This window comes from Barbatula barbatula, assembly GCF_947034865.1.
Source record: "Barbatula barbatula genome assembly, chromosome: 10".
Lineage (NCBI taxonomy): Eukaryota > Metazoa > Chordata > Actinopteri > Cypriniformes > Nemacheilidae > Barbatula > Barbatula barbatula.
Window position 1 is genome coordinate 24,476,091 of NC_136773.1, and position 14,916 is coordinate 24,491,006.

Genomic DNA, 14,916 nt, shown 5'->3' on the forward strand with positions numbered 1-14,916 from the left:
AAATGATCCTCATTAAAGTACTATTCATCCAGAAAACTTATTTAACATGCTTTGTTGAGTTAGGTGCACAAGTGCTCTGTATTTTATATATTCTGTATATATTTGAACACAACACCGAAATCCCTTAAACACCCCTAAGCTCTTTATATATATGTATATATTTATATTGATGAAAATGGATATAACTAATACGTTCCTTCTAATGCATCATTATGTGTCCTGGATAAGCAGAATTAAAAAATAGAGACAAACAGTAAGCAGTTTTTCAATTTTTTTACAGCCGAATATTAAAAACATATCATATTATTACACTAGAATCAACAACAACCAGAATTGATTGCAGAAGAGCGTGTGTGTGTCCCTGTTAGGGAACAAGAATCTACCAGTATGAACCAGCGCTCAGTGTCAGACTGCAGACCACAGCCTGAGGCTGAAGAACCAGCAAAACGGATTCTGCCTTTTAAAAAGCTTCAAATCTTACAAACAGCAGCGCTGCAATCCAGCCAATTTCCGCATGTTGATTTGATAAGCATCCTCTGGGTCTCCCTGGACGAGCGAGAACTTCCCATGTGTGACTTCATAAAATTTGCCTCTTACAAATAAAGCTTTGATCTCCTGTAAGTAATACAGATTTAACTGAATATTTCAAGCTTTATTAGTTACACAGTAACAGCTCCTGTCGTTTTGCTTGTAAGTGTGATGTTCATATCTCAGAGAGCTAAACAGGCAAAAACCTGTTAAAACCTGCTCGGTAATGGATTAAACACACAGCATGTTTTTACCTGCTGTGTAATTGATGTATTAAAAAGTTTTTCATTGAAACCTCAATTTAATATCACCTCATCAGCACCGTAGATACAATGGTTTATTTCCACACACGGTGATATAGCGACTGAAAAGCACTTCAGTAAGGTGCTATAGAAATCATTACAATTATTTTACAGCGTTGATGCTTGAGCAGATTTAGAAAAAATGAATTAAAGGTTCGAGTTTCTTTTCTGTATTTGAAGAAGACCTATGAAAAACACAAGACAAGTCATTTAAATGCAAGATACAAGAGTGTGGTGAGCAAACGGCTTTGCAGGATTTGATCAGACACACACACACACACACACACTATCCGGTGCCTGAGTGTGTCTTGTGCTGGGCTGCATTGATTTAATGCATTACTCAACTGCTGGGGAGAGAGAGGTGAGCTAGAGAGACTGTCTCTCCTGACTGCATTAGGAGCTTCTAGCTTTTGTGATTCCTTTTGATCAAATCTCTGTGTGAGACACGTGTCATGCCCTCTTCCAGCCAGCTGTGAGGGGACTGGCCCGCCACCCGGTGGGGGAGGGGTGTGTGTGTATGTGTGTGTTAGAGCTCCTAAGGTGAGAGGCGGGTGGGAGGGTCTCATTCCTCTCTCCAGCGCCCGGCACACACTCATCCCGGACACTCACACACACAGGCCTGTGGACACACAGCAGTGCGTCTGTCGATTGCAGGAGAAAGTGTGTGTGTGTGTGTGTGTGTGTGGAGAGAGAGAGACTGCACATGAGTGATGGGTCTCTCGCAGTAGAACTTGTACAGACAGGAGATTCCGCTGGAATGGCTTACTGCTCAGGAACTTCAGTCTGATCAAAATGTCTGAGGTAAGAACTTTCCTTTACATTGAATAAGAACACGAGATGTAGATTGTTTGCTAATGAGAGACACTTTAAAAGTTAGAGAAAACCTCCTTTAAAAGTTGTTCATTTCATGTACTGCTCTGCGCTGTGCGTTTATCATTTTTAGGAGAAACTTTCACGTAGTTTAACTCATAGACAAGATGTAGAAGTAAGAAGTTATTTAAGTGGCATTTTTCAAAAATGCTGTTAAAACATTCATTTCCGTGATTGTACCAATTTGTCCATTAGATATTCTTAGAAGAACTTTACTGTGGAATTTAAATGCGTCGTCTGGTCGCCCAGTGGAATGTAACTCAAGACAGAAGCATTGGTCTGTTACAGCCATAATGTAACAATTTGCCATGCTGAGTATGGGATCAACATTTTTTATAAATAATTAAAAAAACAAACGGGATATTAAGAAAAGGCTATCAGTGTTTCTGTTGAAGTGAAGGACACATTCATAAAGACTCACTGGAAGATGTTTGTTCATGGACAACAAATTCCACTAAAGCAATTTCACTTCCTGGCAGTCAAAGTATTCTTGAGCTCTCTGTCCCAACGGTAAAGAGCTTGTGTCTCGCAGTGGGACTAAGACTCTGTTTCTGGGCGGGCAAACAGAGTTAATGGCCCTGGGCCGTGAATCCTTTGTGTGTGTGTATGTAGCGGGTGTTTACATGTGCATGTGTATTTGTTTATTTGCGTGGTTCATTATGTTCATGATAATCTGTCACTGATGTTTGGTGCTATAGGCCTGAACCCTGATATCTATTCCTGTTATTTATATTAATACCAACAATATTGCCACATTGTACTTCTGGCAGCAAATTTAACAAAACATTTTTTTTTCAATATATATATATATATATATATATATATATATAAATGCTATTGACACTTTAGGATAATAGCATTCACAATATTTTGATATTAGGTATTTTGAGCATTTCATTACTTAAAAGATATTTTCACAGTTACAAAGAAATGAATGTTTTTAGTTCTAAATTGTATGTAGTGTGTGAAAGAATCTGATCTGAAAATCCTGCATTAGATCTGATGTTTGTTCAAAATGAAATCTAATTCAATTTAATTAGTTGGGTATTACATACCATGAAAAATACAGCAAAGACTTAAAAAAGACAAATAATAATTTCTTTTTAGAAACTAAACAGTTTTCTGTTATTTTTTGAACAACGTTTTGTACTGTAGAAATAAAATATAAATGCAACATAAATACACACACTGGGAGTTGTAATGTGATTTTTCAGAGACTTCACTTTTTTATTTGTGCAAACTACAGTTTAGTGCTTTCCTTGTCAAATCATTTAAATTGCAGCAATAGCAACAGCTTCTAGAAGGAAAAATAAGATCTGGACTATAGTTTATTTCGTTTCCTTTTCAAATATTTAGTTCTGTTTTAATTCTGTTGATTTCCAAGGTTTCATCATCATCAAGGTTTCTATACGTGTATTATCTATGTGTTAATGTAATTTAATTTAAATAAATCTATTTAAAATGCTTGATGATCCATGCTCTCCAGCAGAAGAATTTTCCAGACATCTAGAGAATGTGTCCAAATACGGTTATATGGTCAGTGACTTAGGACATATTTATAAATGTTGTCACAATTTTTGTCTTACCGCAAAACTACCTGAAAATACTTTCTGGCTTTTGGATCCCATATATATCACAGAATTAGTCGGAATATCATTTTATAATGATTGTGTGTTTTGAACAGGCTATTTGCTGCACGGTTATGAACTGCAACTGCGACAGTTTCAAACCAGGTAAACTGAGACGCAGACTTTGTGAGCATTGTAAGCATGGCTGGGTCGCCCACGGTGAGTTTTACGTCCAGTGTTACATTTTACACAAAAACTTTTTTTCTTTTTAAACACATTCTATCGTCAAAGCACTGTCGGTTTTACTAATCATTGATTGGCCCTCTTAATTAAAATATCTAATAAAAAATACAGAATCCTGACACAGTCTTTCCTACACAGAAAAACAAAATTAAGGTTACTGATGGCCAGCTTAGAATTATTTTTATGTACACCCTACATTGTTTGTAATCATGGAAACATGGCCAAACATTGTAAAGAAAGTTTACATTGAAATACGTATACAACATCTTTAAAAAAACATATCACATGATTACTTCTGTTTGCTTTACAGCTCTTAGTAAATTAAAGGTTCATCACATGTATCAGGGAAGCCAGGTGGAGATTGTTCACTCCAACGTGGTCTTCGATATCTGCAGTTTGATGCTTTATGGGACTCAAGCAATCCCAGTGCGTCTGAAGATCTTATTGGACAGACTTTTCAGCGTCCTTAAGCAGGAGGAGGTCATTCAGATACTAAACGCGCTGGACTGGACTCTGCAGGACTATATTCGTGGCTATGTTTTGCAGGTGAGCCGCTTATCAGTTCCATTCACTGGTAAACATATTTCGACATGAGATGATAATTAATGACCTAGACTTACACATTTCTCCTCCAAAGCCCACTATGACCCACCAGGCGTTTTTCGTTCTGTTTGCTTATAAAGTATTCAGGTTTCTCTGGTGAAGAATGTAAAGTTGAAGCGCCAGATGAATGCTGTATGATGAAATATTAATTCTGGTTCCAACATGAAGCTGCTGTAGGACTTTCAAAGCCTGCTGGCACTCAAGAATGATTACAGGCGGACTGAAAGACTCACCCAGCTCCTCTCTGATCTCCTCCCTCCCCTCCCACTCCGACAGGGAAACCCGCATCATCTAAATGAAGAGAAATGAGTCACTGTGCTGCAGTAATTAGAGCTCTTAAGTCCACATGCATTAGTTGTACAGATGACTTGTTATTTAGCAACTCTGTCACAAGTTACGTAGTTTAGGGTCCAAATGCAAAATCTGTCCGTTTAATATTCATAATGTAAGCTATATTCTTTTGTGTGTGTGTAGGATGTGGCCGGAAAGGTGTTGGACCGGTGGGCCATAATGACCTTTGAAGAAGAGATCGTAACGCTGCAGCAGTTCCTGCGTTTTGGAGAGACGAAATCCATTGTGGAGCTGATGGCTCTGCAGGATAAGGAGGGACAGGCAGTTGTCGTTCCAACCACCAGAACCAACTCTGACATTCGCAGTTTCATCGAAAGCAGCACGCAGCGTTCTGTGCGGCTCCCAGCTAAAGCAGAGGCACCCAGCTGTAGTAACGGACACCACTTCGAGACGCTAGTGAACAGTATGACCCTTATGCTACCACTGCTGAATTCCGTTCCGGCGCCATTCTTGAGCTCGGCCACTGATTCCAGCTGCCAGGAGGCACAAACCAAACACGAGACAACAGAAATTAGCCTTGATGCTGCTGCTCCATTCAGTGCTGGGCCTGTCAGCGCAGAGGTGATGATGGACACAGAATCTACAAAAATGGAATTGGAAGAGTTCAATGTGAGTGGAAACTCCTCGCCCTCCACCCCCTGCACACCCTCCATCGCTTCTGAAACCACACAGATGTCCCCAGAGAACAAGATGAGGTATGCAGAGAAGAGTGGAACCACGAAGAAAGGTCGTGTATTCTGCAGTGCCTGTGAAAAAACCTTCTATGATAAAGGCACATTGAAGATACACTACAATGCTGTTCACCTGAAGATCAAACACAAATGCACCATTGAAGGCTGTAACATGGTGTTCAGCTCTTTGCGCAGTCGGAACAGACACAGCGCAAATCCAAATCCACGGCTCCACATGCCAATGAACCGCAATAATCGAGACAAGGACCTGCGGGGCGACCTGAGCCCGAGGCAAGAGGACGAGGCTGACAATGACAAGAGGGAGTTTACTTCTGGCACAGAGAGCCATGGGACAGTCTCTAGTTTTGTAATCCGTCACCCTGAGACCAAAGTGCACAGCTCTTTCTCCGGTATCAGCCAGAGCGGAATCCTCTTCCCCAACCTCAAGACTGTGCAGCCTGTGCTTCCATTTTACCGCAGCCTGGTGACACCGGCGGAACTGGCTCACACGCCGGGCAACCTGCCATCTCTCCCATATCTTTCCTCCTCTGTGGCCACCGACGCCTGTCACACGGAGATGAGCTCAGAGCCAGCGCCTAAGAAGAAGTCAAGAAAGTCCAGCATGCCGATAAAGATAGAGAAGGATGAACTAGCAGCAGAGGATGTGTCGTCGGAGGAAAGTCCAACCCTTAGTCCCTGTACAGAAACAGATAATTGTCATGGTGTTAGCATGGGTTGTGAAACACAGGGTGAACCTGTGGACTGTGAAACTTTTAATCGATCCGCACACCTTAGATCCCTCCCAAAAGCACAGAACACAGAACTGGATGCATTTCTCACTCACGAGGACAGTTATATTATCTCATCATCTTCTTCTCTTGTAAATTTGAAAAAGAATCACAACTCCACAGATAAATACCCAAAATGTGAAGAACCACCATGCAGTTCACAGCCAGACCGACCCTGCAGCCAGCCAAGCAATTTCACTGTAAGCCATGGTGAACGCTGTATAGACAGCTGTAGTGACCCTGAGACCCTCTGCTCAGATGATAGAGAAGAACAGTCTCACCCGTGTGAGATCTGCAACAAGACATTCAAAAACCCGTACAGTGTGAAAATGCATTACAGAAATGTGCACTTGAAAGAGATGCACATGTGCACGGTGGATGGCTGTAATGCTGCATTTCCTTCTCGACGCAGTAGAGATCGGTAAGTTGGTTACGATGGTTAAGATAATAAACTTGTTGTTTACTACCAGAAGTTATTTTGTCTGGAGTAAAAAAAACGGTTAGACGGATTAGCAGCTAACAACTAGCAGACAGAGCAGTTATTTAAAAGGAATATATCTACAACTACATGCAAAAATCCTGTGGGGCCAAAGGGTCAGAAATGTCTGTTTCAATGTATGCTTTATGCCTTTGAGATAGATTACAACATGCATCTATGTGGCTGTATTATTAATACACTGCTTAAAACCACATGCCAAACACACAGCATGCATAAGGTGAGCGGGGTGAATTTTCCAAACCCTTACTATGTCACTGCATTCAAATCTGTGTACATATATTGTAAAATAGGTGGTTGTGTAAACGCAAAACAAATATAAGATGCTTCAATAGATAACAAAACATAAGTTGCAAATTTAAAAAAGAAATGCATTTTTCAAACATTACGTTTTTTCTAGACACAGTGCAAACCTGAATCTGCACAACAGGCTGTTGACCAAAGATCATTCAGGAGCATCATCTTTCCGCAGAGATCGTCTAGACTTCCTTGACAAAGAGACTCTGAGCCAGATGTCGGTCATTCTTAAAGGAAGCAACCGTACAGGCCTGGTGTTCCCCATGAGTAAAGCCCTGTTGAGAGAAGTAGATTCAGCAGAGGGCGCTCTGGAAGATGAAGCTGTATTAGATTTAAGCACCAGAGGAAGCGCTCATTGTTCCTGGGACTCAGATATAGGCAGTGAGGAAGGGCTCCCCCTGGACGACAGTGACGAGAGCTGTGACGGGCTGAGTGCTCAAGCATCTGAATCTCCGCCCTGCCTCAGTCATCAGTCTCATGGCTCATCACCTATAACCTGTCATCTTTGTCAGAAAGTTTACAGCAACAAAGGTACATTCAGGGCTCATTACAAAACAGTTCACCTTCGACTTCTCCACAAGTGTAAAGTTCCAGGATGCGACACAACATTCTCCTCTGTTAGAAGCCGCAATCGACATAGTCAGAATCCAAATCTACATCGGAACCTCGCAACGAATACTTACTTCAATCAGGAGTAAGACAAGCACATTTCACACACAAAAACACACAAAGCCATAAACTCCTAAATATACAGTCAAGGATTCACGTCTATCAACAGCAATCGGTACTGTATACTGCACATTTAAGAGTACTGGACACAACTGGAAAGAAACATGAATATTTATATAAAAAACCTTTGTAATCTTGAGATATGGTTTACATCTTACAAACTACGTACAATCCTTTCATTGTATTTATTCATTTTTATAGAGCAAGAAATATGACTGAAAAATGATTTCCACAATGTTTGTCACAGGTCTGTAAACACAAAGATGTAAATGATGATGTTTTATGATATGACAAGTAATTGTTCTGCACATACTGAATTATGATAATCTTTTTAAGAGATGCTTGAAAACAATCATTGCTGTTAAAAGTCCCTCTCTCATTATTGTATTTCTTCTCTGCACTTATTCACTAAGCACACACATAAGACCTTTGATAGAGCATTACATAGCATTGGTGAGTGAAAGTAATTTGACTCAGCGTGTCCTGCAGTAAATTTTGTTGTAGTAGCATACTTGTGTTTGCTTGATGTTCAGGTTTTTTATTACAAAAGAATCAGTCAAACCCTTCGATATTGTTGCTGTTGTTTTTTTGCTCCTATTGAGTAATTTATTGTGTTAATTTTGCTATAATTATTCTTGTGGAGACCAAAGATTCATAAACTAAGACAATTTGCAAAATAACAAAAAAATCAAAGCCTTTACTGCACGGTAATGTGTGAATAGTTTAAGTGTCACCTTCCAACATTTTGTAACACATGCTCACAAGTTTAATATGATGTTGCTTTGCAATATAAAGCACATGATGCGTTAGACTTAACTTGGAATGCCTTCGTCCTTATCTACCATGTTTTGCAGAATATTCTAATTATGATTTTTCTATTGTTAATGAAAGCTAAAACGGCATCGGGAGTTCAGTAAGACCTATACATTTTCAAACAAACCTTTTAGACCGAAAACTATTTTGTATGGAAATAATCCTTACCATTTATATGGATTTCAATGTTTTTTGTTTAGCACTGTAAACAAGGTTATAATATTGGTCAAACCCAGAATCACCTCAATCATGTTCTATACACATTTTTGGTATATGTTAATAAACAATTATTAAAAGTCACAAAATCTATCTTATCTATCTATCTATCTATCTATCTATCTATCTATCTATCTATCTATCTATCTATCTATCTATCTATCTATCTATCTATCTATCTATCTATCTATCTATCTATCTATCTATCTATCTATCTATCTATCTATCTATCTATCTATCTATCTATCTATCTATCTATCTATCTATCTATCTATCTATCTATATCACATCTATCTATCATTGCCACATTTAAAAAAATGACATTAATAAAACTAACAAGTAATATTTGACTGCAGGTTTGCATATCATAGCGGCCCCATATCATAGTTCTACAGTATACATAAAGCAACTATCGCATTTGTAAGATGTATACTACGTAGACAGCAGGTTAATAATTGGTTTCAAATAGAAAGATGATTCAATGAATAGCAACTACATCAAATATGTATAGTAACGTTATTTCCAGTATATACAGTAAATATATGACACATTTAATCATTCCAGATTAGATTGAAATTAACCAAAAGACCAAGGAAAAATGATATAAAACCAGAAAAATATACTACAGGTAAGAATTTGCAAAAACACCATAAATTTTACTTAATATGTTCATTAAGATTAGTGCTTTGAGTTAAACAAACGCCGTTGTTGTGTAAACGAACAGACAAAATGCATACATTTTTTGGGTTGGAAACTGTCTGGTGTTAACGGTCTCTAAAACATAATGTCAGCAGTCTCCCAGTAAGCAAAGGTAAATTTAGTGAAGAAAGTTGGACAATAAAACCTTGGGAGAATGCATACTTAACCGTGAGAGACAGTTCTCATATGACACATTAACATGACATTGCTGCGAATAGAGAAAATATAAGTATATAATATAATATAAATATATTTAAGACATATCTTACTGTTCAAGTGGAGATTTCTCGAGATTTCTAACCCAAATGGTTCTCTCATGCGTCATGATTATTTCCAGCTGCCGGTAGCTCCTGGGTCACTATGAGGATCATCTCAGACTGATGTTACGTCATGTTGTAAAACATATTAGATATAGAGCATGTCATTCAATTAAGTTTACAATTTAGATTTAAAACACAGAAACTATAAAGGTAAAACAAAGCGGTGGAGAAAGAATCTCTCACATCAGGTCATTAGCGCACTTCTGCTTAATAATGCAATACAAAACACAAACATGAACTTTTATCAACTGTCAATAAAATCATGCGTAGAAACACAATAGCACAAGCTAGGATAACAACCACCCCGTCCACCCTTGTCATTAGATGTGCTACATCATGTGTAACAAACTGCCTAACCTGCTTCTGCACACATACTGCAGGCTGATGGAATGCTTCTCTCTCTCTCCTTTGTCAATAAGGAAATCTTAAAGTAATGTTTAATTGCTGCTTGACAAAACTCAGACTCCGAGATGAACCAGACTCTGAATAACTGGATAGTCTGGAACAGAGCAGTTTTTTTATTACGAACACATTTTATTTATTTAAGGTTAACATTAAAACAACATTTTAACTACTACCCTAAATTATTTGTATTATAACTCCTCTGATGGCACACATACATCTGGCAGACATCAATTGGATGTCTGCATTTACATCTGCAAGACATCTTTTTTTTGATTGTTTGCTCATCTGCAATACGCCTTGGAGATGTCTCCTGACAGTTGTCATTCAGACATCTAGAAGATGTCTGTGAGATATTTATGATTTAGAATGGATGTAAAACTGCTCTTTCTAAGCTCTTTCTCCTTTTTCAGATGTTTTCCAGATCTCCAGATCATTAACAGAGATTTTAGAGGCGTACCTGTGCTATCCAGGTCGATGGGTCTATTCATTATTGTTGGCGGAGCTACACCAGACCCTCCATTAGCTACGCTGCTGTCTGACCGCAACAAGAGCACATTTCTCTGCAAACAGTTTTCTTAGCACATTAAGAACCAGATGTACTGACAGCTTGCGGGAGTGCAAACGTCTTTTTTAGCATGAAAAACTACTGTCTGTATTTACTATTTAAAAATTAGCACTGAAAAGAAGTGGACACTGCTTCTGCAATATACCCCCAGAATCTATATGTAAATATTATAACTTTAATTAGCTGGATTATTAGAAATTGATTCTAATACATCTAATAGTACACTGCCCCCTGATTTTCAACAACTTTTGAACACAAAATAAATCATAAATTATATGGTTGCATTGTCACGTGATACAGACATGCACGCACACATAGAAATCGGTGAAACAATCAACTTGTATTTTGCACATAAAATGTCAAATATCATGTCCACAGATAGATGTTGAATAGGTTAACGGAGACAAAGACAAAGACAAACAAAACCAAACAAAGCCTTGCTTCATTTTACAGTTTTTCTCCATTGGTTAGGCTCATTTCTTGAAACAGAAATTACATTCTCAAAATTCTATGATAATTTGACAAAACAGTCTTACAGTTCAGCACAACACTATAGCTCACTTGCAAAAGCTAACATCTCTCCCAAAACTTTTCACTCATGCTTCAAAACTAAATGACAAAGATGACAAAGATCCTTCTCAATTGCTTTGGCTCATTTCTTGAAACAGACCGGACGTTCAAACAGACACAAACAGACGTTCTCAACACTCTTAATGCTTTTGCCAAAATAGTGTGGATGGTTCAGCACAATACCATGGTTTACCTGCAAAAGCTCATATCTCTCCCAAAACAGTTCACTCATGTGTCAAAACTAAATTTCTTTCTCATTTAAACAGTCAGTGCCCCCAAAATGCTTCGTCCCTTTGGCATTGTGTAAGCACTGCAAGTCAGAATGTTTAGATGTTTTGTCACTATGGCAGAGGACCATTGAAACATCCCTCATGTCCACCTTTCAGTCTTAGCCCCGTCCTTCATTGACAATGGTTACTGTACACATATTGTAGGTGAGGCCCTAAAAGACCGCTCTCATTTTCAGGGATCAAATCAAAATGAAGGTGGTCCAAGAAAAGACGGAGCTTCTGTGTATTGTATGGGCCAGGACTGGGGATGTGAGTGGCCACACCATTCTCAGATATGCCAGCACACATAGTTATATTGCCCCACTCGCTGGCCTGGGACATCCACCGTGGCCCGGTGGCCAATAATATTACGGCCACGTCTTCGGCCCTTGGCACTGAGATTCGAACCGGCAACCTTCTGATCACAAGCCCAACGCTCTGACCACCAGTCTGACCTTCGAATCGCAGTGCCAGCAGGTCATGACTGAAGTGCCCTTGAGCAAAGCACCTTACCCCTGATTGCTCTGCAGTAATGTGCCACTGTAGAAAAAAAACTACTTGTAAGTCGCTTTGGATAAAAGCGTCAGCCAAGTGAGTAAATGTAATTATTCTCTACATTAGCGGAAAAAAAGAAAACATAAAATCAGTCATACACTACAGTTACAGACAATTACATAGGAATGTTCTATGTTCTCCACTAGATCAATTTACTACTGGCCACTACTCCTGTGGTTCCAAACCTGGGGTACATGTACCCCTATGCAGAGGTACTACAGGGGGTATTTGACAGAAAGGGTAGGGGGAAAATCCTCAATGACTAGGCTTACTGAAATGTTAATCAAATATTTTCATACCTGGATACACAAATCACGTAATACTGAAGCGAAAAAAGTTTGGGAACCACTGCTTTGGATCACCAGTAACTGACTTACATGTACATACTGGTACAGCAGCTCTTTCACTCTATCAGAGTTCCTCTCAAATGGAACCCTGTAAATTTGCTTCATTGTCATCTGATGCTTCTTCAATATACGGTCTATTGTGGAGATGCTTATAAAGTTGACATTTTGGAATATGGCATTGTCTTGTAGGATTGCAGTGTCTCATTGTGATGGCATTATTTGCCATCACCATGTTACAGATCTCTTGTTCATTGAGAAGTTTTTCTCTGCCACCTGTGCAAGGTTGTCGTGGAAAACTGTGTTTTTCCAATGTTTTTCTTGTCATTTTTAGTATCATAACATACCATTGAGGGAAGATATTACTGTAGGCCTATCACACACAAACACACACACAAACACACACACACACACACACACACACACACACACACACTGTAGAGCGAGGCACATTAGGCTGAACTCGGCGACCTGCCTCCGCCATTGTGAGGCCATGGTTGATGACATGGTCTATAATTGTGGCCCGAATTTCATCCGGGACGGCATGGTTTCTTCATGCTCCCCTGCCTCTTCCCCCTATTCCATCACCACGCACCCTTACTACTCCTCTTCCTCCTCTTCCTCCACTTCTTTCACTTCTTCCACTTCTTCCACTTCTTCCACTTCTTCCACTTCTTCCACTTCTTCCACTTCTTCCACTTCTTCCACTTCTTCCTCCTCTTCCTCCTCTTCCTCCTCTTCCTCCTCTTCCTCCTCTTCCTCGAGCAGGCAGTTGCCCTTGTTTATTTACTTGGCCAGGTGCCTCCATGGTCAGAAATTGTTTTGGTTCTGCATGTCAAGCTCTTTATATACATGTTTGGCAGCATTCACAGTCATGGACAGCACCTGTCAGGTAATTAAACATACTGTTTAATTGGTCATCTGAGATGTGTGAATCTTCTCCTTCGTTAGTCAAGTTCTAGTTTCACCTGACTGTCAATTGCTGTAATAAATTTATAAAATGTTCCAAGGGATTCATATATGGTATTCATGGTATTACGTTTTTGACTAATTTTGACAATTGAACAGACTATTGTGCATGTGATGACTTATACAATGAAATGACGCTGAAACGTTTTGGAGCGAACAACCATTAGACTGAGAATCGACAATCAGTTTAGATCAACAAGATCAATTCACTTGGAAATTGTGCTAAATGTAGGCTACCTGTACTTAATCATTTGCAAAGATGTAGCGAGACATTGACACATGTATTTAGACATTTGCAATTTGATCAAATGAATGAGAAATTCCATTCTGTTGTAAACAATTGCCAAGTTGTTTGGAGGTTTGTCCATGTTGTTTTGAGAATATAATTTCTGTTTCAAGAAATGAGCCAAACCAATGGAGAAAAACTTACTGATGCGCTGAGAAGCCATGTTGGATCCTGCAGTCAACCTCGCGAGTCATCATGGGCAATGGCGACATCATGTGGTGAATAGGGGAATGTGACGTGTGATTGACTGGAATCGGAGTCCAGTAGGGGAATTTAGTATGGCTTTTAAAAGGCAAAGATTTGTAGAATCCAATCTTATATCTAAACCATATAACACCCTTCCCTATAACATTTATCACAGACTATTTCTTGTTTTCATAAACATTTCATCCATATTTTGCTAGAAAAAAAGTTGTCCTCCACCTGTTAACATCTAGGGTTTGAGGATACTGAAAGCGCATTGGCTGGAAAAATCGCCTCTGAAAATGATTGGTTATGGAAGCAGGAGGCGGGTTTTAGACGGATTTAAAAAGGCCTGCATTTGATTGTTTTGATTGTGTGAGGAGAAGATTTCAAATGTCAAAAATGATGGCGATGTGTGATGATTATTTCCAGCTGCCGGTAGCTTCTGGGTCACTACGAGGGTCTTCTCAGACTGACGTGACGTGACGGTCATGTTGTAAAACAAGGCCTGCATTAGATTGTATGTTGGCGTCACTTTTTGACTATTGCATGTTTGAAACATGACTGAATTCTCAGCAGCCCTACTTTGTCCCCTCAGTTTACAATTCATAAAGGGAATTTCATCTATGATCGTTTCAAGTATGTTCTCTCTTTCAAGAATAGTTAAATTAGTTTTTATGGTTTCTGGATTTCATCAAGTTTTGATGACAATAAACCGATGGTTCAACCTAATTGTAAGTATGTATTGTTTTAATTTGACATTTTAACTGTAAATGTCTTGTCTTGTAGACTGGAATTGATTAGTGTATCTGTTCTGAGTTGCACTGAAGTTATAAGTGGCACCAATGCAAGGTTGAATGTATTTGTTTAAAAGCCTAACTTTATTTTTCGTGCTACTGCTCAAACTATTTTCTAAGATTTCTACCTAAAATATTTTGTGTACTGCTGTTCCTAATACTTTTGTTTAGTTTTGTTGTCTGTGTTCGGGCATGCCTATAATTCAAACATGTTAATGTATTGCAAAGTTTAAAAACTAACCAGAACTGTTTATTCATTTAGTGTTTACTGTCTGCAGTTTTGAAATGTCTGATTTGTCTGATTTGAAAAGAGATTTCTACAGGTGTGCTCCGTGAGTGGAGATGTTTCTACAGGTCCGATGAGGAAGTTGGGGGTGCTTTTACAGGTCCTGTGAGCGTTTGTAGGTGTTTCAACAAGTCCAGTTATGAATCGGTTGGCTAAGTGTATAAAGTGGGCCAGTGCACAGCACTACTGTTGG

The 14,916-nt window shown here is 39.1% G+C and overlaps 1 protein-coding gene across 1 annotated transcript; it reads left to right on the plus strand.

Moving 5' to 3' along the window:
- The first annotated feature begins 1,367 nt into the window (after window positions 1-1,367).
- On the plus strand, window positions 1,368-8,560 carry bnc1 (basonuclin zinc finger protein 1). The gene is made up of 5 exons (XM_079466571.1): window positions 1,368-1,631; window positions 3,385-3,487; window positions 3,822-4,057; window positions 4,589-6,345; window positions 6,821-8,560. Exons 1-5 carry the CDS (start codon window positions 1,623-1,625, stop codon window positions 7,413-7,415), a joined length of 2,700 nt encoding a protein of 899 aa, XP_079322697.1. The 5' UTR covers window positions 1,368-1,622; the 3' UTR covers window positions 7,416-8,560.
- The last annotated feature ends 6,356 nt before the right edge of the window (window positions 8,561-14,916 follow it).